We start from the raw sequence: 24,156 nt of genomic DNA, 5'->3' as shown, positions 1-24,156 counted from the left end.
ACAGATAAAGAATATTATGCCAAACTTTTAGAAAGATCGCTGGTTTTGATCGAAAGATCGCTGGCCTGTAGCTTTAGGGTTTGAGCCGGACTCAACTACGATGACATCGTCGACGTACACAAAAATTTCCGCTTCTTGAAGTACGTATTCGAAGATTGACGTTAGTTTGGAGTCGTGCAAGAATCAAATTCATGCAATTGCAGGCCTCAAAACCTTTCAATTGACTGTAAAATAGCCATCAAGTGTATTGGCTGAATTTGGAAGTCATTTCTGCTGGAACGTACATATAATCATTCACGTGTTTAATCATTTGATGGGAGGGGGGGAGGTCGTGGCCCCGGGCCCCCACAAATCTTATGTACCAAAACCAACCTTTTTTGTACATTTTGGGGGCCCCACAAGCTGTCGGTCCCGGGGACCCCTTCCGGCTAAATCCGGCCCTGATCGTCATGTATATAATTTATTTTCAGTAAAATTTAAATTTGTGAACATAGACATCAAAACTATTTAGCAAGCGATAGACGAATCCAAGTAAAAATAAGAAGAAGACACACGACGGTATTAACTTTGGCAAATCCTACAGCACAGCGTAGGAAGATAATTTTAAAATGCTTATAATAAATTCTAAACAAAATGTAATTAAAATCTGATTGATGTATCTATGATACGGAAAAAGCTGCTGTGCAGTAACCAACACGAAAGGAGCGAAAACAAAATAAGAATCACAATTTTCCTGTGGGGGCTGCCTATCCGATTCTGTTTTTTCGCACTTGTATACAAGTTTAATAAATTTGTTATCATGGCTTGTTATGATACGGAACAGTTTTTGCCTCTCTTTTATCGTTGTTTATTATCTATTGAAAGCGATTTCTGCAAACCCTGTGTGATACGCATATGGGGCAACCGAAATGCTGTGATGGAGGCGCGTTATCAGGGGCGTCTCGTGGACTTTTGCTACACCTGTTCTACCATGCTGAAAAAAAATGTTCATCAAGCTGAGTGGTTTCGAATGGAAGTTGTGCATTTAATCTAATATTACAACCTTTTCTTGTACTTAACTTAAGAAACTCTTTACCAAATATTAGAAAAAAATATTAGAAAAAAAAACAATTTATATAGAAAGGATTTACAAAACAATAAATAGCTTATTAATCTCTTTTGTTACAAAAATGATTTAAATTTAGATGCACTTAAAATTTAAACTCTCGCAAATCGTCTGTAATCTAACTTGGTAACAGTTGGCAATAACTGGATATTGCTCAGAATAGAGATCTTTCAAATCGGCTCATTCCACCATTCGGGGTACACGAGTCCCATCGCCGCTAATATTTAAACTCTCACATATTTTGTTGCTATGAAAGAAATGTTATTAACCATTATTAGTATAATAATTATAGTGGTGGCTGGCCCAATTATTATTTCCGGTCTTTTACTATACTTAGTATAGTAATAGTCAAGCATTCGTTCTACATATTACTAATATGGGGGTAAGCGTGGTGAATTGTTATAGAATTTAAAAAGAAAACGAATGCTAAGACCAAGTGCCACTGGATGACTCCAAACGGGCCAGTATAATGTAGGGTAGTCTGGGTTTAACTAAATTAGCTAATAGTATAACTTATTTTGCCACGCACCAATTTCAGTATAATTTGTTTCTACGAATCAAATTCCTAGAAGTTAGGTTTTCAGCATTACTTAGCGCAAGAGAGGGTTTAAACTCTGCGTTAAACTGAATTTTATTCGCCGATTCGGGGCGTTATCATCTGGGAGCTGCGGACTCGATCGAATCAAATTTTCAAGATATTTTGCTTGAAACTCGCAAATTTCCTCCCAGTGTTCACTGTACACGTTACGATTTTCTCACATTGAATTATCATTATGTTTATCTTTATAAAATTAAATTACAAAGATTTCGTCAATTTACCGCATCGTATATATTAACGTGTTGAATGGTAAATTAATTCATACCCTCCAGTTATGTTGAATCCGTCGATATATTTAAAATGACGCCAGTAAATTGAAATTAGTTGAAAATGAGCTATATTTAGTATGAGTTGATTTATACGTGTACTCTCTCGTCTACGCTCAAAATGCACAAAACCTCTCTCGATGCGATGGATACTTTTTGCCTTTCTCGTACAACAAAGTTGTACCAGAAAGGCTTTCATTTCACTCCCAAAACGTACTTTTTATAGAGCGCTTGTAGACCCATAGTATTATATACCATTCGATTCAGCTCGACAAACTGAGCAAATGTCTGTCTGTCCGTGTGTGTGTGTGTGTGCGTATGTGTGTGCACATTGAAACATTAGCCAATTTTTCTAGTACTAAACCTGAATCGATTTTGCTACAACAAGTTGCATTCGATGGGGAATGTTTTCTTCTTGTTCACTATTGAGTTTCATAATGATGGCACTTCTCAAAAAATAGTAAATATTCAAAGAGTTATGAGACATCATTATTTCGTAACAAATAAGCCATCGATTTTCTAGGTTATGTTCTCCCAAGACACAATTTATTCGAAACCGGCACACTGACAGCATAGAATACACAGCTTACACGGAAGAAAAAACTTCACAAAGAAACATAGAAACCCATTAATGAGTTAAAAAGTACCTATTTTAAGATTTCATGTACACTCTGAGAAAAATAAATACTAAATAGAATTAATGTTACGCTAAACCGATACTCGCCTGGTTGACCCCATGTTAGATTAAGTGGCAACTATACCCGCTTAGTATAACTTTGATTTATTTGGCTTTAGCATAGTGTGGCTTTATAATGGATAGTTTATTTTAGCTCCCGGTTTGAATTGGTCGTAGCAGGATTCTGCTTCAGTGTTTATAACTCTTGATAATTGATGATCAGAAACAAATAATGACGGAAACAGAAAAAAAAACATTTTAATTTCTAAGAGAATAACAATTATATAAATGTACTGCTGTAGTTATTGATGTCGAATATACAATCTGCCTTTCTATCGATAACCAAAATTTTGTTCAGACTCTAAGTGGTGCCATCCGTAGAAATAATTTTCTCCATATTAAAGCCTGGATGTATCTTCGGGAAAGAAGCCTTCTTTGTTCAGGATCAGGAATTGTCGCATCACATCACAAATCACATGGGACGGCCACCATCGCAGACGGTACTGGTATTTGGCAGTTGGCTTACCGGGATGTGTGTGACTGCAAAAGTTTCACTTGGCTGATAGACATAATATTCAAGCTTCTTGTAGCTCAATTTTTCAAAGATTAGGGTCCTAAAATAAAGAGCGATTCAATAATTTATATAGTTCCTGGTTCATGTATCACAACTTACATCTTCTAAATATTCCTCACTGCCGTTTGAATGTTTAATAACATCTACTTGATTTGAAGAGGCTGGAGCCTTTTTAGCTGCCATTACAACCTTTTCTTTCAACTTAATAGTTGTTGAGTTCATCATTTAGCTATAAATATCCAGAATCACGATGTAGCGAGGAAGTGTGTGCTTGGTCCTGCTGCCAGAATCACAACGAGCGGGATCGGAATTTTGTTCACTTGCTCCTAAAAATTCGACAAATTCGATGTCGGAGCATCGTTAACTTTCTAACTTTATTTTAGCACTGAAACTTTTGTTTAGCTTAGCAGAGTAAAGGAAATAAGGCAACTCAAAATCGACTGCAAATTTTACGAAGGACTGCGAAAATGTGGTGATAAAGTTGTTGACTTGAAAAATGGTTGTTTGATTAATCAATGAAAATATATCATCAAGATATGCTGAGATAGGTTAAATTAAAAACATCAATAGTATACTTCTATATACTAGATTTGTTAAACAATCGTTTATGACTAAGAGCACCTCCACGGGAGGCCTCATCGCTATTCTTATAATAGCGCTCCTTCCCGAGTGCTATTTTAGGATAGCGCCCCATCTTCCCACCGGTGGTTTCTGTTTTAGGTATAGCGACTTCGTAAACATATCAAGTTCTCACCGGGCGTTGCTAAAAGTAGTCATCATCTTCTTCAATGGCTCTATATTCCAACTGGAACTTGGCTAGCTGCTCAACTTAGTATATTCTATTAGCATTTTCTCAGTTATTAATTGAAATCTTTCCTGTGCCCGCCATTGCTTGAGTATGTATTTTGTGTAACAAACAACTATGCCCAAGGAGCTCACTCGAAAACATCCTTGGCCAAATCGAGAATAGAACTCGCCATCTCCGGAGGGCAATTCTACGCTTTTGCTCGCAAGGCTAACTGGAGACCCGTCATAGTAATTTTTTCACCATTATTCCTTCTGGATTTCCTTCATCCTGGAAATTTCCTTCGGGAATTTATACTTCCAGTCGAAGAAAGTCCTGCAGGAATTTTCCCAGAGTTTTTGAAGGAAAACTTTTGTAACAGCATTCGGAAGAATCCGGAGAATTCTCTTGAAAAAAAAAAATGTTTTCAAACGAACCACAAAAAAAATATAGTGCAATTCCAATACCAAAAAATCCCGAAAGAATCTGGAAGAAAGCCTAAAACCACCTAAAACTATTCTGGGAGAACTGCTAAAGATTCTTGAAAGAACACAAAGATTGCTGGGGAACTCCCGAAAAAATCTCCTAGGGATCCTAGATGAATTTCCAATAAAATAATTTTTAAACGAACTACAGCAAAAAAACTTTCTGGTGATTTATGGAGGAGCCACTTCTACTTGAAGAACATACAGAACAAATACAAAAGGAATTTTCTGAGGGAATCCTGAAAGACCTCCTCGAATTAACTTGCAAAATAAAAACAGTAGAATTTTCATTCGCGAAAAATCTATGAATATTTTGGGCTCTAGCAGGCGCTGGTGCGAAACGCTACTCACTAGAGTTGATTAATTACTGTAATTACGTCGCGAAGTTGAACTGGGGCACTAGATCCGAAAAAATAATATGGGGATTCACTTAACGGCGTAGGTTACTGAGTATCTGTTTATGGAAATTTTTCATAGTCGATTTGAAATATGTCCCTTATGATTAGGGTGAGCATATGGTATCCTAATGGAGGACATGTCCTCCTTTTTCATTAAAAATCAGATGTCCTCCTTTCGCGCTAAAATGTCCTCCTTTTTGGATATTTGGAACAGTTGAATAATTACCTTTTTAATTTAAATTAGTTTAATAAACAATACTGGAACAGAAATCCATTCGTTGCACACATTTGCGTTTTTTGATTTCTAATATGAAATATTTTCCTTTAAGTTTGCGAATAAAATCAATGTAAATATCGTTAATTAAATGCGCGATTTACATGCGCGATTAAATGCGCGAATAACACAGTTTTCAAAGGTATCAGAAGAATCAGAATTGTGAAAAATGGATTACTTTAGCAAACATGCAAATCCTCCTCAATTTTCTACAAGTAAACACCCATCGAGTTGGCTTTGGAACGCATCGCATGGTACGTTTCTTGAATATGTGAGGCAAAGAGTAGCCGCCATGCCTTCAGAACGTCGGCTCCAGTTTTGATAATTTTGAATTTCTTTAGTTGCAAACTTGGTGATACAGTTGACCGTATCATTATCATTTACATGCCTTAAATTGTGATTCTCAATGGCCTGCAAGAATAAAATCTTCACTGGTCTTTTAATCAATGTTCTCTATTGCTAAATGTTCATAATTGTATGTGATGATCTTTTCTGGTTAAAATTCTGTGTAATATCGCTGAAAATGCCAACAAAATAATATTCAACACTAGCAGACCCGACGAACTTCGTTTCGCCTAAAATTGATTGATTCTCTGGTTAGCTCTCGAATTTTGAAGAAATTTGTGTTTTGTTTGTATTGGAGCTCCCCTTTCGAAAGGGTGAGGGGTCGAATAAGTAGCGAATAAGTGCACAAGGCGATAGGCACTTGTCTCAATTTGACTTCATGCCAAGTGTCCACTAACAAAAACATCTTGCAATAAATTTTAGTAAAACTCTAACAAATATAATATTCCTAATCATATTAACTAAAAATCGATGGATATTCTTTATGTCCTCCTTTTAAACCAAATGTCCTCCTTTTTCGCTACGATTCGGCTGATTTGTCCTCCTTTGGAAAAAAATCATATGGTCACCCTACTTATGATTGAGTGTGAAACATTTCTATAATCAGATACGCAGCAACCTACGCCGTTAAGTGAATCCCCCTAATATTTCCCTTGCTATTTAATTTACGTCGAAATTGTTCTGAAAAAGAAAAACAAATTTTCTGCAATTTTTCATCAATATTAAAGTAACGTTTCACAAAATAATAACCCTGTATGGAAATTTAGCAACCCATTATGGGGCGCTAAATTTGAAAACTCACGGCTAATCTTGAGTTGCGTTCTTATTTCACATTCCCGTTTAGATACCTCCGGTGTACAAGTGAGTCCCTATAAAGGGCCCGGAAATAGCGATAGGGACCCAGATGGGGACTCCCGTGGAGGTGCTCTAAATAGTTTAAGTTTTAATCTAAATACGTTTAACTTTGTTTCTGAGTGTATACACTGAAAATTCTCGTTTATTTTTTCAAAATGACCTAAGAAACATATTTTCATGGATGAATTTTAATATTGCGATCAACAGACCAATATGATAGCTTTTGATTGCAGTACACAAATTAATTCATGAATAAAAGGTGACATATGTTCTTTTTAAAAGTTAAGCGTCATTTCTGCCATTTCTTCCCCGATGTGAGCAGTGAGAAGTGAAAAGTGAGACGTGAGAAGTACGAAGTGAGGAGTGAAAAGTAAGAAGTAAGAAATGAAAAATGAGAAATGAAAAATCACCAGATGATCCGAAATGAAAACAAAAATGTTTTTCCAAATTTAATCTAGACTATCCTTTGAAAAGAGCTGAAATTTTTTTGCTAATATTTTCAAATGGATATAATAGAAAAACGACGCATCCCACAAAAAAGTGCACTCAAGAAAAAAAGACCATTCGATTCATGTGTCAACCCACATGGATTTTTGCAATGGGGTTTAACTCATGGAAAGTATGTGTGAAATCAATAAATTATCGCCAATATGCGTTTCTATCAAATACATGGTTTATCAAAATGAAATCTATAAAGCTGACACATACTTTTAAAAAGGTCAGTTCATGGAGTATATGCGTAAGGAAAATAATTCTAATCGCTGGATTTTCGTGTTTATTCTTGTTAGTCTTGATTGAAAATATATTCTTTTGAATAAAACCACAATTTTTTTTCACATTTAATGTGATAGACGATGAAAATTTTATTGTTATATTTGATTTGAAAAGCTTATTCACCAGTGCGGTTTTCAATTACCCTCCGCGACTGTAATTTCTTGCATGGAAAGCAGCGGCGTACCATTCGACGGCTGAAGCAACAGGAAGTTTTGCGATGTACAATGAATGCCGAGCCGATGTTGTCTCCGTGAAATCCACCTGATGTTGTATGGGTGACCATCGCAAAATCAGTCAAACTTTCTAGTGAAAATATCGGAAATAATCCAAATTGAGCCCTACACTGAAAAAAATCAGTTTAAAAATTTTAAAGTCGATTTGCGAAAAAACGCCCTTTTTTATTTAAATGAAATTTTGTCTCAAGATAGGTGATTATGTTCCCTACCAACCGTCCATACATCGCAAGCTGGGCACTCTTAAGGAAAAAAAGTTTTTCTAACAAAAACTTTTTCTTGTCGGAATTATTTTCAGTGTATTTTCATCTGAAATTAAACCAATGAAAGCCATCGTTATAGAACCCCAAGCAAATCTATTTTTATGATACATTGTCTAATTTAGTCACTAAATATAGTTTGTTTTTAAATTAAGAGTAATATTAAGAAGGGGTTTATTATTATATTAAAAAAAATATTATATTCCATTATTAGCTTCTTTAGTTGCGACCAGTTACGACCAAAACATTGTACTCTGCCTGACTGTACAGGAATACTTAATATGAGTATATTATGTATACATATGTTAAATCCACCCCTTAAAGACACTGAAAAAATCAATTCCGTCAAGAAAAAGTTTTTGTTAGAAATTTTTTTCCCTTCAAAGTGCCCAGCTTGCGATGTATGGACGGTTGGTAGGGAACATAATCACCTATCTTGAGACAAAATTTCGTCCAAATCGAAAGGGCGTTTTTGCAAATCGACTTTTAATTTTTAAATCGATTTTTTTAGTGTAGGGTTCAATTTTGAGTTTTTCAAAAGTTTTATTAGTAAGTTTGACTGATTTTGCGATAGTCACCCATACAACACTTTTTTGTAGGAAGGGTCGTTTTTCGATTATATCCATTTGAAAAGATCAGTAAAAACAAGTTTGACTCTTTTCAAAAGATAGTCTGAATCAAATTTGAATAAACTAAAGCTATCAGTACACTGTTTGTTTTAATGACAAATATTTGTCAAGTCAGCCTTATATCCATGTCGATTTCTGGTTAGTCTGACAGATATCCGGATAAACTTGACAAATATTTGTCATCATGACAAACAGTGTACTGAGGGCTTAAGTATGCACTTTTCTTTTAACTGCACTTCTTAAATATTGACCAATAAATTTACAAAAAGTCAACTTAAACAATCAGAACACTTGCAAGTTCCCAAAAAGTTCTATTTTGGCTTTACGCATTTTATTACATTTCCCGCATAACTTTTCAAAAGGACCTAAGTAATTTTTTTTCATGAATTCTCGCTTAACTTTTCAAAAGGACGTAAGTAACATTTTTTTCATGAATTAATTTGAATACTGCAATCAATATTGTGATTCTCGAGATATTATAGCATTTTGCTCATTCACCTCTGCCTCGCTTAGTTGTGCGCCGCTAAGGTATTGTGTCATATTATGGTACTTTACTCAATTTAAGTGTAGAATATTACATCACAAATTAAACATAATTGCACTACTAATATCCACTTAAACAATATCCCGAACGCAACACAGGCGAAAGAAAAGCAAAAAACTACTAAACCTCAAACAATTTCACTTAAAAATATCTTTTCGTAAAGGGACGACAATATGCTACATACCTTACAAGCGAATGTGGAAAAGCTTACCGAAAGCTCACATCTATTTGACATTGGTTTATTTACTTTTTGCATGGCGCACAACTCGGCGCATGGGACCCGGCGCGTAACTGGTGAGCCAGTATGCTAATTTTAGAAAAGAATCGCAATAGCTTTCATGTTGTTCTGTTGATCGCAGTACTCAAATTAATTCATGAAAAAAATGTTACTTAGGTCCTTTTGATAAATTATGCGAGATCTATAGTACAGCAGAAAGTCCATTGCTGATAAACGCTCATTTCGAACAATACACCGCAGATTGCTGGTTAATTTTTTTTTTGACATATACTCTGTCTCGCTCAAACCAACAGCGAATAATCTAGCGACTACTTTAACGAACTATTTAAGGAACAGCTACTTTAACCGACCGTGTCCATTTAGCAAGTACGGTGTTGAACATAATCTGGAGATTAAAAAACGAACAGAGGGTAATGTCTACGACATAACCGCTGAGTGGACGTAGGACTTGACTTGACCATGCCTTTAACATACATAATATGTCCAAATTTATCACATCAACTATTTTGGATTAATAATCGGCGTTGCATTCCATTCCTTAACAAAATCTTCTCATCAAACCGACACAGAAATCAAATCTACCTCGAACAAGAATCATCAAAAAAAAATTCAGGAAGTATCTGGCAACCTTCTCAGGACTGCCTGAAATAAACCACAAGTTGGCTCAGCAGGGGATGTAGACTGTATCTCAGCCCTTCCACTGAAGGGCCCTCTAATCCGTGCGATAGCGACTGGAGGAGAACATTATTTTTAACGCTTAGAGCCTTGAAAAAGGCTGTTTGCTTCGGCTAAGTGCAAAAAGTAAGAAAACGATCTTTTCTAATAACCGCGAATTTCTAGTGGTGGTATAAAAAAGACTGAATGCTCTGCGAGCGAATGCACTTTTCTTTTATACCTTATTTTGAATCTTCTCTGCTTCCCAATTGGTGGGCCAATCAGCTAGTGTCTTGTATCCCGCTTCTTTGTCAGCCAAAGCGTCATCATCATCAACGCGTTCGAGAAGGGCTTCTTCTTTTTTACGCTTGTTGCTCGCTGCTGGCGTCTATTTCCTAACGGGACTTTTCGCTTGATACAGGCCAATAAGCCGGGCAAGCGAGCTTAGAATCAAAGACTAATTAAGACGTTCATGTCCCATACAAAAGCCCACTTTTTTAGTGCTCATGAAGTACCAGAATAAGAAATTGAACAACCGCATTATGATATCACCTTGATGCAAGTACAGAACTGAGTAACTGGTACTTCGTTCTCTGTTGCTACGGCAATCATACAAGTTATGTCCACAATATCTCTATGTCAAGTATGCGTTGTCAAGCAAAATAAAACGAAGTATCAAGATGGGGAAAGTGTGTGCAATTGTTTGTTGCAGAAATAAATACAAACTTAAAACCACTTCGACGACTCCAATTTCATTACACCGATTTCCTGACGATGAAAATCTGTAAGCTATTTTAATAATTAACCTGACAAATAAGATTTATAAAATTCTATCTCAGTGCGAATGCCTGGAAGCAATACTGCGAAAGCTCTGGTTCACCCATAAATGGCGATATTACACATCGTCGAATCTGTTCACGTCATTTTAATGACGAATGCTTCAAGGATGCTACAGATAAATCTAAAGGGTATGTAGAAATTATTACTCATTAATAGATTATTTATTTCCTTATTTTTCAAATCAGACTGAAAAGAAACGCCGTTCCAGCGAGAATCGAAAATGAGAGATTACAAATAGTGGATTTTTTAGAAGAAGACAGAGACATTGTTGAGAAAAGTTTGCAGTGCGAAGGTAAACATAAATTCGTTATCCATAGCAGTTTCTTGTAGTATATATCCGTGATACACGACACGTGAACATAGCATCGAGTTTATTGAATTATGCTCTCAGTGCTGGTTCAGGTTTCTCAAATACGCGGCAATTAACTACCACGCTCCTCCACTGGGTCGATGAGCTCGTTTGCATAAACAATTGTGCACTCAAACATTGGTCTCGGATTAAAGGTTTCCTAACCATAAGCTACTATCACTGTGGCGTTTTCGACACGTAGATACTTTAGTAAAATGTGATGCTGCAATTTGAAATATTTAAAGAAAAAACAATCCACTGACCTTGAAATGATCATATGTGATGATAACTGTTGCGTCAGTAATTTCATTTGTAATAATGACTCCAATTAGCGTAATAATAGGCCAGTTAATCATATTTTAAATATTTATATCAAAATAAGTAGTTAGATGTAAAAAAAATGAATCATTTCACTATAAACATGTATTTGCAATACAGTCGCGACTTGCGGGGCCAATTGACAGCCATTTGAACATGTGTATTTCGTCCTGAACATTATGTCCAGTGATGCTCAATCAATCGTTGCCTGTGAGATTGTATCATATAACTGCTCGGCCCAGCCGTATCCCAACGAACGAGGGCTTAACTAAAAAGACCCATGTTTCGAAATCCCATTCAGCGAATTTAACGACTGTAACTTCGAGTGTCTATATAATTTTACAGCCGAAACTGTATCAAATTTCAATACTACGCATGAGACTCTGATTGGAAAGATTAGGAAGCTGGAATTACTTCTAAGTTTTGAGAGGAGAACTAAGAGGAATCTTCTTCGTTTATGTAAAAAACGAAAAGAAGCGATGGTGTTAAAGTCAAAACAGATTGTAAAACTGAAGTGCATAATTGCAGAAAAAAATAAACTAATTCAAACTAATAATACGATATTGAACACGGTGAATAGCAATCCTCTTTTGAAGGAATCGTTGAAGAACTTAAATAAAAATAAATATGGTCGACGATATAAATTCGCAAAAAGGTTCGCAACACGTCAAAAGCTAGTGTCAACTTCCGGATTTAAGAAGCTTAGGGCAGCTAACGTATTATGTTTACCACATCCAAAAACAGTCACTAAATGGCATCGCAACATAAGTATTCATCCAGGTTTTAACGAAGAAATACTGTCTCGAATGAAGCTTGCTGGAAAAAGTATGTCGGAGAAAGAGAAAGTAGTTTCTATTCTCATCGATGGGATGGCTATAAAGCCAATGCTTGACTATCATGCGCGTTCTGACACATTTCACGGGTTGCCAACGGTGGATACTTCCAGAAGTCAATTGAGTGAGAACAACGATGCCAATGTTTTAGCGACTGAAAGTGTCACTCTAATGGTGAGAAGTATCAGTTCAAGCTACAAACAGGTATAATTCTAAATTTCTTAAACAATAAAAACATAAAAATCCCTCTTTTTAAAGGTCATTGGGCATTTCTTTGCTAATGCGACTTTGGGCAGCGAGAGTCAAATGAATATTATTTGCGAAGCAATCAGAAGATTGAACAAGATCGGGTTTCACCCAGTTTTGGTTGTGATGGATCAACACCCAACCAATGTGAAAATGGCACAATCTTTAGGCGTCTCTATCGAAAATCCAGTGTTTTATGTAGATGAAATGCCAATTGTTATCATGTACGACAATCCACACCTTCTAAAGTCAATACGAAACTATCTGTTTGCTAAAAACTTGCTCATAGACGATCAAATAGTATCCTTTAAATATATTTCTGATCTTTATAACTTGGACATTCTCAATGTTCCAAGATTGGCTCCTCGATTAACGAAAAAAGCAGTATTCTTACCTGGATTTTCCAAAATGAATGTAAGTTTGGCAACACGAACACTAAGTAGAACGGTTGCAAAAGCACTTGAAACGTGTGTAAGTCTGGGAAGCATGAACAATGAAGTTAATCCGACGATTGAATTTATAGACTTGATGGACAAGCTGTTCGATACATTCAACTCAAGATTTGAACAAGATAAACTGAAGGTACATATCTAATATTTCACGTTTTGTTGTACATGTACTCATCACCTTATGAAAATCAATATTAATAACATAATCATCTAAAGCCTTTTCGTGCCGCACTTCGGGCAACCAGTGAACATTGGAAATTCCTAGATGAAGCAAAAAATATTCTGGAAAAAGCTATATTCGTTCCTAAGACAAGCTTTGATTCCTCGACGGTACTATTGAGAAGTCATCTAGATTTTTGATTCACAATTTTGATTTGTAAATCATAATTAATATTCTAGGCTCGAAAAGAAGCATGCGAGTTGCTGACTTCGAAGCAGAGAAATCCTCCTTGTATGAAGGGCTTCATTCAAAATATTTACGGACTTAGACAGTTGTGGAACATTTTGGAAACAAAATTCGAATTCACATGTTTATGCACAAATTGTATTTGCCAAGATCCTTTGGAGAACGAGTTTGCAAAAGTAAGATCATCATGTGGCTGCAACGATTCACCAAATGCTATGCAGTTTGGAGTCGCAATAAAATACAACGGAGTTGACAGAACGATTGATCATCAAGAGAATACAAATTGTAAGCCAGATGCAACATTTTCCCTAATTGAAAATGAGATTGAAGACGAAGACTCTGTCGATCCCTTAGCGTTGATTGGCAAAGGCAGCCTGGTCGATCTACCATGTGAACCCTTCGACTTCGAAAATATCGACATTCCGGACAAGCATGAAACCAACGCTCTGGTGTACGTTGTAGGGTTTGTCATATCGAAACTACCACATGACCAATGCAAAAACAAATTCCGTACACCCTCAAACAGTAAACACTTGAATGATGAAAGTTTTATCTTCACGAAGCTTAAATACCACCTCGATTCAGCCAAATACACATTTCCAAATGAAATCGCATTAGAGCTTGGTGTTACATTATTGATCGCATTCAAGCAAAAATTTTATAAATATTTCAACCAACATCGTTGTGGGGTTAAAACACGATTAGGAAGATATATTGATTATGATGATTACGCTGATTACGCTTGTGAGGAATGCTTTAAAAAATTCATCGATCGGCTTCTAAATACATTTATAAATGCTGAGATTAAAAAGAATCAGTCCAAATACAATAGACAGTCGAGAAGAAATGGAAAGTCGCGGCGAATGAACATAGAAGAGAGCAAACGGACTAAAAAAACTACAACACAGGCTTTATCTAGGAACAGAAAAAGAAAATACGGAGGTGAAATGGATAATGTGAATTCCAAACGAAAGAAATAGTGGTATGCAGAAAAAATACCAATATGCGTTTTCTTTACCCTTTTCATTTTTGCAGATGCCACTACAATAAGGTATTTTTAGCAACATTTCAACGTTCATCTTGACAGCTAACAAACAACAATCGCTCACTTCTGCCAGGTTTTTTTCCACACCATCAATGTGAGTCTGATTCCAAAATAATCGCGTATTTGCAATTATTAATTATTCACTTTCCTTCATATACCTATTTCAACAAAAGTACAATCATCAATACCAGAGGGGATGTCAAAATATCAGAAAGCGACTGCCTGTGTCATGATTCCGGTTATGCAGCCGATTTAACCAAGATATTTACATATTCTCCGAATGTTCTCCGCGAAAACGCTGGATGCCTTGAGTCTGTGAACCTTGTACAAATTTGGCATCGTAAAGAATATCGTACACATTTGGAGAAGGCATCCTGTGCTTGCAAAATTAGATTACTCAATTAATTCCGGCATCAGTAGTCGAATCTCCGTGGATTACGTTTACGAGAAAAAGCGCCACGTTCGACTGCCAAGGATTGCATGCGAATCAGATTAATCATTTTGATGACAATACTATTTCTACGAAAAAGTTCGCAACGAGGAGAAGGGCTCCAGAATTCTTTGCCTTAGATTTGAATTTCATTTGGTATCTGACGCTTATTCCAGATGAGGGAAAGCGTCAGGTTTCGGAAAAAATCGTAAAGGTAATATTCTCCTCCATAGTTTAGAAGTACCAATAGAAACTACACAACATTTTTATTTTTCAGATCAGTAAAACAACTGCGGTCACGATTAATTGCATCGTTCGAAAAAGCAGCTCAAACATGTTGTGGTGGAATAATATGCCGAATTACATCAGCAGCAACTCGGACGATATTAAGAAAAAAAAAACTCCGGTACGCAAGACTCCGAACTTCGGTCTGCAGTGTATACGTAATACTCTACTCATAATCAATTACTAATGTCATAAAGTATAACACATATTTTGATCACCCATTTCAGGAATCTCATGAACGACCCGAAACTGTTCGGCAGAGCATGGCCCGCTGCTGAGAATGTTGGCTGGCAAAAACGGCAGAGTTAGTTAGGAATTTTGGTCATCCTTAAACTAATGTTGCTTGTGGAACAACTCCTCTTGATTACTACTGAATTAAGGAAACGCCTTGAAGAAATTGTTCTCATACGAATTCATGTGACAACCTTCGGAGCAGCATACTGAATCGGTTCTTGGGAGGTGGATTCGAACGACACCGTTTCAAAATTTGTTAGCGATAAATTTATTCTGGCCCAAATCTTGGACGCTTCGAACGACAGTTAATGCCAGTTAATGATAGTATTAACCAAAGCAGCAACAAGAAAAGCCCAGGGCAGTGACTAGGGTTTGGATGGTTTCAGTTTGGAAATTCCAAGACCTGTTTCGTTCAACGGAGTTGGTATCATTGATCCAATGTAATGCATGCTGCATTGATCACTATAGAAGTAACACAATTGTTGCAAGTTTACTGCTAATAGGTATGCAGTTTCTAGCCGATATAGTTAAAGTATATAGTTTATTTTCAATTATTTCTCCGTATTAGATCCGAAGTTAGTTTGATTCGGAGAAGATTTTTAATGGTTATCAAATTCTAATAGTTACAAATTCCTAAGTTCTGAACCTGTGGTTCTTGTTCAAGCATTTAATGTTACTGCTGCTATTTCCAATTTCATTATTACAGACTGATTGTAAATCAATTATGATATTCGTCCATTTGCATTATATATATATATATATATATATATATATATATATATATATATATATATATATATATATATATATACATATATATATATATATATATATATATATATATATATATATACTATAGGAATAAGATTTATAATATAGTGTTAATGTCTCGTTTAATGTCTCAAATAAATACATAATTGTTTAAAAACACTATCATCTTGGTTTTAATTCAAAATTTATTTTAGGTTAAAATAGACAAAAAGTTCATACCGTGTAAATTAGTATAACGTAGCCTTATAAATTTTCCAGTAGGATTATATATGGAATTTTGAAGTATATTATTTGAAAAAAATCATCAAAAAATTGAAATACCCATACATCTACGTTATTTATTGATTGCTGTCCAGCAATTGTAAGCAGAATTCGTTTGTACATATATTAGTAGTCCATCACCTAAAATTGTCATCAATCGTAGAGAAACATTCCTGTCAATGTTATAAAGGGTATTCAAACTATGATCTGTATAATCTGTATAATAGCGACAAAGCTTCTAGTGCTTGTAGTTTGAATAATCTATTATAAGACGTTGTAGGGCGTGAACCTTATGATGAGGTAGCAAGTATGCTTCTTTTACCGAAGATTAAAGGCAATTCAATCCATAGCAAATCAATTTAGTAAAAGGCTGTATCGTTAATTTGGAATTTCACACAGAACTCATATGACGAGGTGAAGTTTCACCTACTATATGCAATATTTTTTTATATATTCTACATAAGGTTTAATGTAACCAAACACTAAGCATCTAACGGAATTTGGAACATTAAGAAATGTGACATAGCCGCATACCTTACAATGCTTGTATATGTTAGGTTGAGTTTATTTTTATATAAAGTGCATGTTGGAGACACATTAATAGATCCGTTAAAATTCTGATATAGAACATATCAATACCCTCAATACCCACAACGAAAACAATCGCAAATGACTCGTTTCAAACTTCAGCATGTTGCCATTGGCTACTGCATAGCAAAGTCGATGTAAAAAAAGGTTTTCATTGAAACGTCAAACTTGGGTACCGAGGGACCGATTGCAGTACTAGAAGTGGTCCCTCAAATGAGCTCAACAGTGACGTCTTAATTAGTCTTTGTTAGAATTGCAGTTCAGGTGAGAAGTACGTGTTCTTTTCTGAGACAACATTGTTAGTAGTAAAAGGAAGGAAACACCCGGACATGGGATTTCTAGTGATAAGATTTAGAATTGGTAACATGGGACGATCATTCAGTCACGTTCGCTTTGATCAATGCCAAAAAATCCAACATTTGATGAAAAATCGATTGATAGTTTATCAATGCTTGAGCTGTTATCGGTGTTTTTTATCCAAATAAGATTATGTGAGAGATTTGGACATCTTATGAATCTTTAAAGGCATGGTCAAGCGAAATCCTTCGTCCACTTCGCGGTTAAATCAGAAAAATTATCCACTGTTAGTTTTGACGCTATTTATGAAAATCACGCATAAAATTTTATCTCTAGAATATTGGATTTGGCACCCAAGTACAATTTCTATCCCGAAGGGTATTGAAAGCATTGATATTGATCTCTATTATTGGCTCTCTGAAGAACCGTTTATTTTTTGGACATACATGCTGCATCATGTGGCTTTTCTTCAGCCTGTCTCGGCTCATCACCGATGCCGGTCGGTCTCGGCTCGACTCTGCTGCTGCTGCCGGTATCTGCTCAGCATTGCTGCTTTGTCGGGTCTGTAGGGTGGACTGCTGATGTGCTGGCTGGGTTTCGGATGATGATGGTCGCTTCGATGGTGACGAGCCGAAAAAGCGGTCGGTGCAGACTTCATTCCCTATTAAAAGTGCTGTTCAATCAATGATGCAGTTGCTTCGCTTGTCCCGGTCAGAATGAAAGGAAAAATCGCGTTGCGCTATTTTATGGCTTCTCGGCAGACCCAGCGGCTGCTCATTCGCTGGTGTCTGCACCAATCAGAACGTGGTAATGGAATGATGCAAAAATTATACGGTACCCATATTTATAGGTTCCCTTGAGCTCAATGTTTTTCATTGAGAACAGTTTTATGCCTATTGAAACAAGTTTCTCGGGTCTTATCAAGCATGGACATGAAAGGCATACTTGAAATCTGTTGATTGAGCGGCTTAGGGAGCATCCATAAATTACGTAACGCTTAAAGGGGGGAAGGGGGGTTGCTCGAAATGTGACAATCCATATAAAAATTTTAGATGCTTCATACAAAAAGTGTTACATAGGGGGGAGGGGGGGTTAAAAATGGCCAATTTTTGCGTTACGTAATTAATGGATCTTCCCTTACCGCAGAAATTCGTCCACTGAGACGAACGCTATTAACGTTTAAAATCTTTCAACACAGCGTAACGCGGTCGATTTGAATATTTTAAAATGACATCCGGTATAGTAAAGAGAGACGTAAGTCCTACGTCAAAAATATTTGGTAGGCGTACTAGCGAACACCATCCATCATAACCGGTACCATATAGTTTTTCATGAAAAGTTCCTAATTTTGAGAAAACCCGCGTTAGATGTCTTTCGCCATATCAATTTCTGGAGGTTAACTCATGCTGGCTATTTGCACATATACGATAGCGCCTGGCTGTGGAAGTGGCGGGTAGAAAATCAGCCACTGTCAATAATTCATCTTGTTCAGTGTTGTCATTGACAGTCTATTGTCACACCGCCGAGCCGCGCTTACTGTCCGGTAGGCTTCTCCTTTGTGCGGTGGCCTCGACAATGCCGGACCGAGAATACCGATGATGCTGACGATTCTGCCTTGCTCTTGAGAAAGCTTAAGTTTGCGATTGCGTAGCTGAGACGATGGAGCAACACTTCAAAAGTTCTGGCGATGCGGTTGCTTTGCCTGTTCTTGTCAGATCTCAGGGTCAGATTGAGAGGAAAAAAATCGTGCTGCGCTTTTTTATGCCTTCTTGACCTAGCGAGAGCTCATTCGCTGACGTCTGCACCAATCAGAGCGTGGCAATGGAATGATGCAAGAATGATGCGGTACTCATATTTATAGGTTCTCGTGAATTCAATATTTTGCTTTGAAAACAGTTTTGGGCCTATTGAAACAAGTTTTCGGATATTATCAAGCATGAATATGAAAGGCATACTTGAAAGCTGTTGATTGAGTGGTTAACTGCAGAAAACTGTTCAATAGGGCAAAAGCTATTTACGTTTGAAATCTTTCAACACAGCGTAACGCGGTCGATTTGAAAAATTTGAAATGACACCCGGTATAGTAAAGAGAGACGTAAGTCCTACGTCAATAACACTTCATAAAGTTTAAAAAAAAACTTAGCAAGTAACCGCACAATATTGAGTAAAACAAATTAAGGGTGTAGCATTTCTGCATGCGGTGAATAAATTTCGCACCGTGTCAGGGATGCCAGACATACAGACATGTCTGTATTTATAAAAAGTGCTTGATTCCTAACACGAGATCGACAGCCTCGGATCTAAAAAAGGTTGGGTCCGCCAACCTCACGCCGGTGGGGAACTCCCATCCCGTCATATCCAAGTTGGCATTTGGCAGATTCGCTGTCACCTGTGGCAGCAATAGGAATTCCATTCTTCGCGAAAAGCTAGTGATCCGCGATTTGATCGTTGTTGTAACCTTTTCCTTCACCTTGAAATTGGCTTGTCCGATTCCATACACTTCGATATTTGACCGTTGACGTTGGACCTTTAACTGCTGGGATAAACGATCAGTCATAAAATTGCATTCGGATCCGGAATCCAGAAGAGCCCTAGCTGGAATACAAACTCCATCTCCGCCTTCTACTAGAACTATGGCCGTTGCGAGAAGTACTGACGATGTACGATTCCCAGAAACATTCGATGACACCTGGTTTGTCGATCCATGGGGAGATCTTGTGCTTTCATACTGAGAACTAGTGCCCATCGCAGAAGTTCGAGCGCTTGGAGATCCGTTTCCATATCCATTTGAAGGTGGTTGAAAGCAAACCAATGTGTGGTGCTTGCCTTTGCAGTTCCGGCATAAGAATCGAGAGGGGCATTCCATCGCTCGATGTCCACGTTTGAAGCAGTTTCGGCAAAGTGCTTGGTTTCGTAACAACCTGTCACGATCGAAAACGGACATCTCTTGGAAGGTCGGACACTGGTAAAGAAGATGGTTCTCTCGACCAATGTTTGGGAGCTGGTCCTTACCTTCCTTCCGACGTAGACTGTATTTAGGTGGGTGATTCCCGGTAGTTGAGGTGGACTTGGGAGGCCTTATTATTCCTTTGGGTGTTTCGGTGTGTTTTCTCCTGTATTCTCCTCAAGGTAACTTTAACATTCACAATTTATTTATAGTCCATTGCACATTACATTTGCTACTCAAACTACACTTTATTGCACGACATTACATTTATTCTTATTAACTAAACATATATTTTGGGTCAAGTTTCCATAACATTTGGTTTCAGACTCCGTCTGATCCTATCGGCGACGTATCCAACTTAATACTAATATGGTTGACTTCGTGTCGTGATAGCTGCAATCGCCTTCGTCCTTCTTACATATTTGTTGCATTGCACCAACCGAGCTCATTTGCAACGAGGGGTGCATCGATGATCCATAGACATTCTCGCCCGCCCTGAAATAGCTGGGATTTCTGAAACGAAAAAAAAAGAAACTCTCGTGCACAGATGGACGGGTTTGGCAAGTTCCGCTATGAGCTGTTCTCGGGGTATTAGTATCAGTGGTCGCTTGGCACTATTTTCCACTGCTTGATAGAATCCACAATCATCTGATCTGATCATTCCTTCTCTCTTGCGTTTACCGGCTTGCCATCTATGCCACCTCCGGGTAGCGTGCTTGTTTAAGGACATGGTACCGTAGCTCTGGTTTCTTCAGCAGGTTACGTTCCCGACATACATCACTGCTTCTTGCAGTGCACTCTTTCCTTTGTTCCTTTGTTGGGAGACCGATGCGGTAGTTATTACGAGGCTTGTCCACACTTCCGCATACTACCCATCCGAACACAGACTCAGTTAGAATCGGGAGATCTTCACCAAGCGTTATTTCTTCCCCGGTTTTGAAGTATTCGAAAAAGTGCTTGATTCCTAACACGAGATCGACAGCCTCGGATCTAAAAAAGGTTGGGTCCGCCAACCTCACGCCGGTGGGGAACTCCCATCCCGTCATATCCAAGTTGGCATTTGGCAGATTCGCTGTCACCTGTGGCAGCAATAGGAATTCCATTCTTCGCGAAAAGCTAGTGATCCGCGATTTGATCGTTGTTGTAACCTTTTCCTTCACCTTGAAATTGGCTTGTCCGATTCCATACACTTCGATATTTGACCGTTGACGTTGGACCTTCAACTGCTGGGATAAACGATCAGTCATAAAATTGCATTCGGATCCGGAATCCAGAAGAGCCCTAGCTGGAATACAAACTCCATCTCCGCCTTCTACTAGAACTATGGCCGTTGCGAGAAGTACTGACGATGTACGATTCCCAGAAACATTCGATGACACCTGGTTTGTCGATCCATGGGGAGATCTTGTGCTTTCGTATTGAGAACTAGTGCCCATCGCAGAATTTCGAGCGCTCGTAGATCCGTTTCCATATCCGTTTGAAGGTGGTTGAAAGCAAACCAATGTGCGGTGCTTACCTTTGCAGTTCCGGCATAAAAATCGGCATTCCATCGCTCGATGTCCACGTTTGAAGCAGTTGCGGCAAAGTGCTTGGTTTCGTAACAACCTGTCACGATCGAAAACGGACATCTCTTGGAAGGTCAGGCACTGGTAAAGAAGATGGTTCTATCGACATGCTGCGCAATCTCCACTTGACCTCTGAACAGTATTGTGGCTTGTACGAGGATTTGGCGATCTCTTCTTAGTTTGAGCATATTCCACCTTGGAATCGGAGAGCTTGGATGGTAAACAAGCCAAAACTTTAACAGTTCGCTGCAGGAATTCGGTCAGGTCTTTTATAGTGTCCTGCTCCTTGGTCGACGATAATTCTTCCCAACTTCTCCGTGTCGCTGGGTCTAAACGAGCGCACAAGATTTCCAGAAGCAGAAGATCTTTATAATCAGCGGGCTGAACTAGCTGGTCCAATGTCTGCGTAGTTCGTTCGAATACCTCTAGTAGGGACTGCAAATCGGACGCTGACTCCTTAGTCAGCTTTGGGAGTTTAAAGAGTCTTTGAACCTGGTGACGCTTTAGCTGCTTACTGTCGTTGTAGCGCTTCATCAAAGTGTCCCATGCGATTTGGTAATTAGGTCTTGTTATTATCAACGGATCCACAAGGGCTTTGGCCTCGCCTGCCAAGCACCCTTTGAGGTAGTGAAACTTTTCTACCTCCGGTAGGTCCACCTTCCTATGTATTAGTGACATATAGAGGTCACGGAAACTCAACCAATCATCAATGTTGCCATCGAAGGTCTGCAACATAATTCGTGGCAACCGCACATGCTCCCCAGTTGGTTGATGCGACGTATCCAAACCGCGGGTTGATTGGTTAAGCACTGCTGGTTCCTCGAAATCTTTGACTTTATCCAACAGCGAGGACTTCAAGTCATAATATTTGCTGCCGAACGCTGATCGCTGCTTGAAACAGTCGTCCTCTTCTTCATCGTAGTCATCGTGGGTCTCAATTTCCAGGATTACCTCATTTACCTTCACCCATAACTCGTCTAGTTTCTCCAGCCGAACCGTCACCTGACTAGCACTTGTCACTTCGCTTAATTTATCCACAAACCCACAAATGTCCTGGAACATGTTAAGGAGCGACCGCAAGGTTGTCTTCAGGGTCTTCATAGCTGGAGTCTTCTTGGAGGAGGATGTCGTCGGAGGCATCTTCACAGGTTGCACTTTGACAGAGGTATCGAACACAAGAAATTTTTTGTGTAGTATTCTGCAGAATCCTAGCCTCAGCTAGACATACACTGTAGAGCAATTCTTATAATTACCTGAGAAAACAGGATTTCCACCCTCTCTACAGCTACGTTTTCCACAGTTCCAAATCGGTTGGTAGTTCGTTATGCTTGTCGATAAAAGCCTCAAATCGTCCACACACAGCGCAAGAAAGGGAGATAATAATGTAATTTCCGTTGTGTCCAACTTCGGCAAGGCATATACTGTTCAACTAACCTGAGCGAACAGTATCAGCGCCAAATGATCCAAAAAACAGTGTGCCGGAATATCACGGTTCACAACTGCCTATCCGCAATAGTGAAAAAACATTAATCGAAAGAATCGTATCGACGGACCCCTCGATTATGCTCCACGAAAATGAGTTGGTTTACCACATCCACGGCAGCAAGAGAAAATGATTCATGAATTAATCTGTCTATCCTTGCTTCGGCAAGACATATACGAATTGGTGTAATACTCAATAAGCACTAACCTGTGGAAACAAGCAGTTCGCCAACACCAATCGTTTCTCCCATTCGTATACGCTCTGGTAATGTTAATGCAGTGCTGTCTGTCCGTCGGTTTTATTTGCGCTCTCCACAGGTCAAACTACTTCCAGCAGAGCAGTCAGTCCAGTCCAGTCGTAGCCGTTATACCTAATCGTCCGGTTTCGTTTTCGCTACAAACAGCAGCTCATCTGTTTGTTGTTGGTGGAGTGATTGAAATATGTTTTCAATCAATCGCGATAAACGTTTCCTCTCGGTAGCTCGATGATCAGAACTATTAGCCGCTCCCAGTGCAGTGCGACAGTTATCGGTGGAAAGTCATAGTTCAATCCAATGATTGGTAGTGAAACTACGTTCTTTGATGCAGTGTTTTGTTTTGATTCCAAATTTCCGTTGTGTTCGCCGTCTCGTAGATCGGATGTGTTTGAATTTGACAAAAGAGAAGAATTGTGTAGTGACCGAAAACGTCCAGCAACGGCAGGACATATACTTGAAGTGTATTTGTTTACCTGCACAGACAGGTTGTTTGCCTAGGTGACGCTATCACAACATTCAGCTGTTATTGGGAATTCCAATTGGAATCGCTTCTAGTAGTCAGCTGATGAACAGAATGGCAATTCTTCGCAATAAACGGTGAGTGCACTTCTGGTAGTGATAATCGATGGCGAATATTGGGTAGTTGGTTTCACTTCTTCCAGGAGCTTCGCAATGGCGGTTTGGAACTATCCGTTTATCCGGTTCGTTGGGCCAATGTTTGGGAGCTGGTCCTTACCTTCCTTCCGACGTAGACTGTATTTAGGTGGGTGATTCCCGGTAGTTGAGGTGGACTTGGGAGGCCTTATTATTCCTTTGGGTGTTTCGGTGTGTTTTCTCCTGTATTCTCCTCAAGGTAACTTT

General features: G+C 38.3%; 1 protein-coding gene across 1 annotated transcript; it reads right to left on the bottom strand.

Annotated features, from left to right (window-relative positions):
- Positions 1–21,655: 21,655 nt before the first annotated feature.
- Positions 21,656–23,726, bottom strand: LOC134210211 (uncharacterized). The gene is made up of 2 exons (XM_062686254.1): positions 23,247–23,726; positions 21,656–23,059 (listed from the first exon to the last, which is right to left on the bottom strand). Exon 2 carries the CDS (start codon positions 22,694–22,696, stop codon positions 21,656–21,658), a length of 1,041 nt encoding a protein of 346 aa, XP_062542238.1. The 5' UTR covers positions 22,697–23,059; positions 23,247–23,726.
- Positions 23,727–24,156: the final 430 nt, after the last annotated feature.

The sequence above is a fragment of the Armigeres subalbatus genome, chromosome 2 (assembly GCF_024139115.2).
Source record: "Armigeres subalbatus isolate Guangzhou_Male chromosome 2, GZ_Asu_2, whole genome shotgun sequence".
In the NCBI taxonomy this organism is placed as follows: domain Eukaryota; kingdom Metazoa; phylum Arthropoda; class Insecta; order Diptera; family Culicidae; genus Armigeres; species Armigeres subalbatus.
The sequence above is the reverse complement of the archived record's forward strand: the minus strand, read 5'-3'. Positions and strand labels throughout refer to the sequence as shown.

Excerpts from the sequence above, each read along its gene's own strand:
- LOC134210211 (XM_062686254.1), bottom strand. The coding sequence starts at position 22,696 with ATGCCTCCGACGACATCCTCCTCCAAGAAGACTCCAGCTATGAAGACC.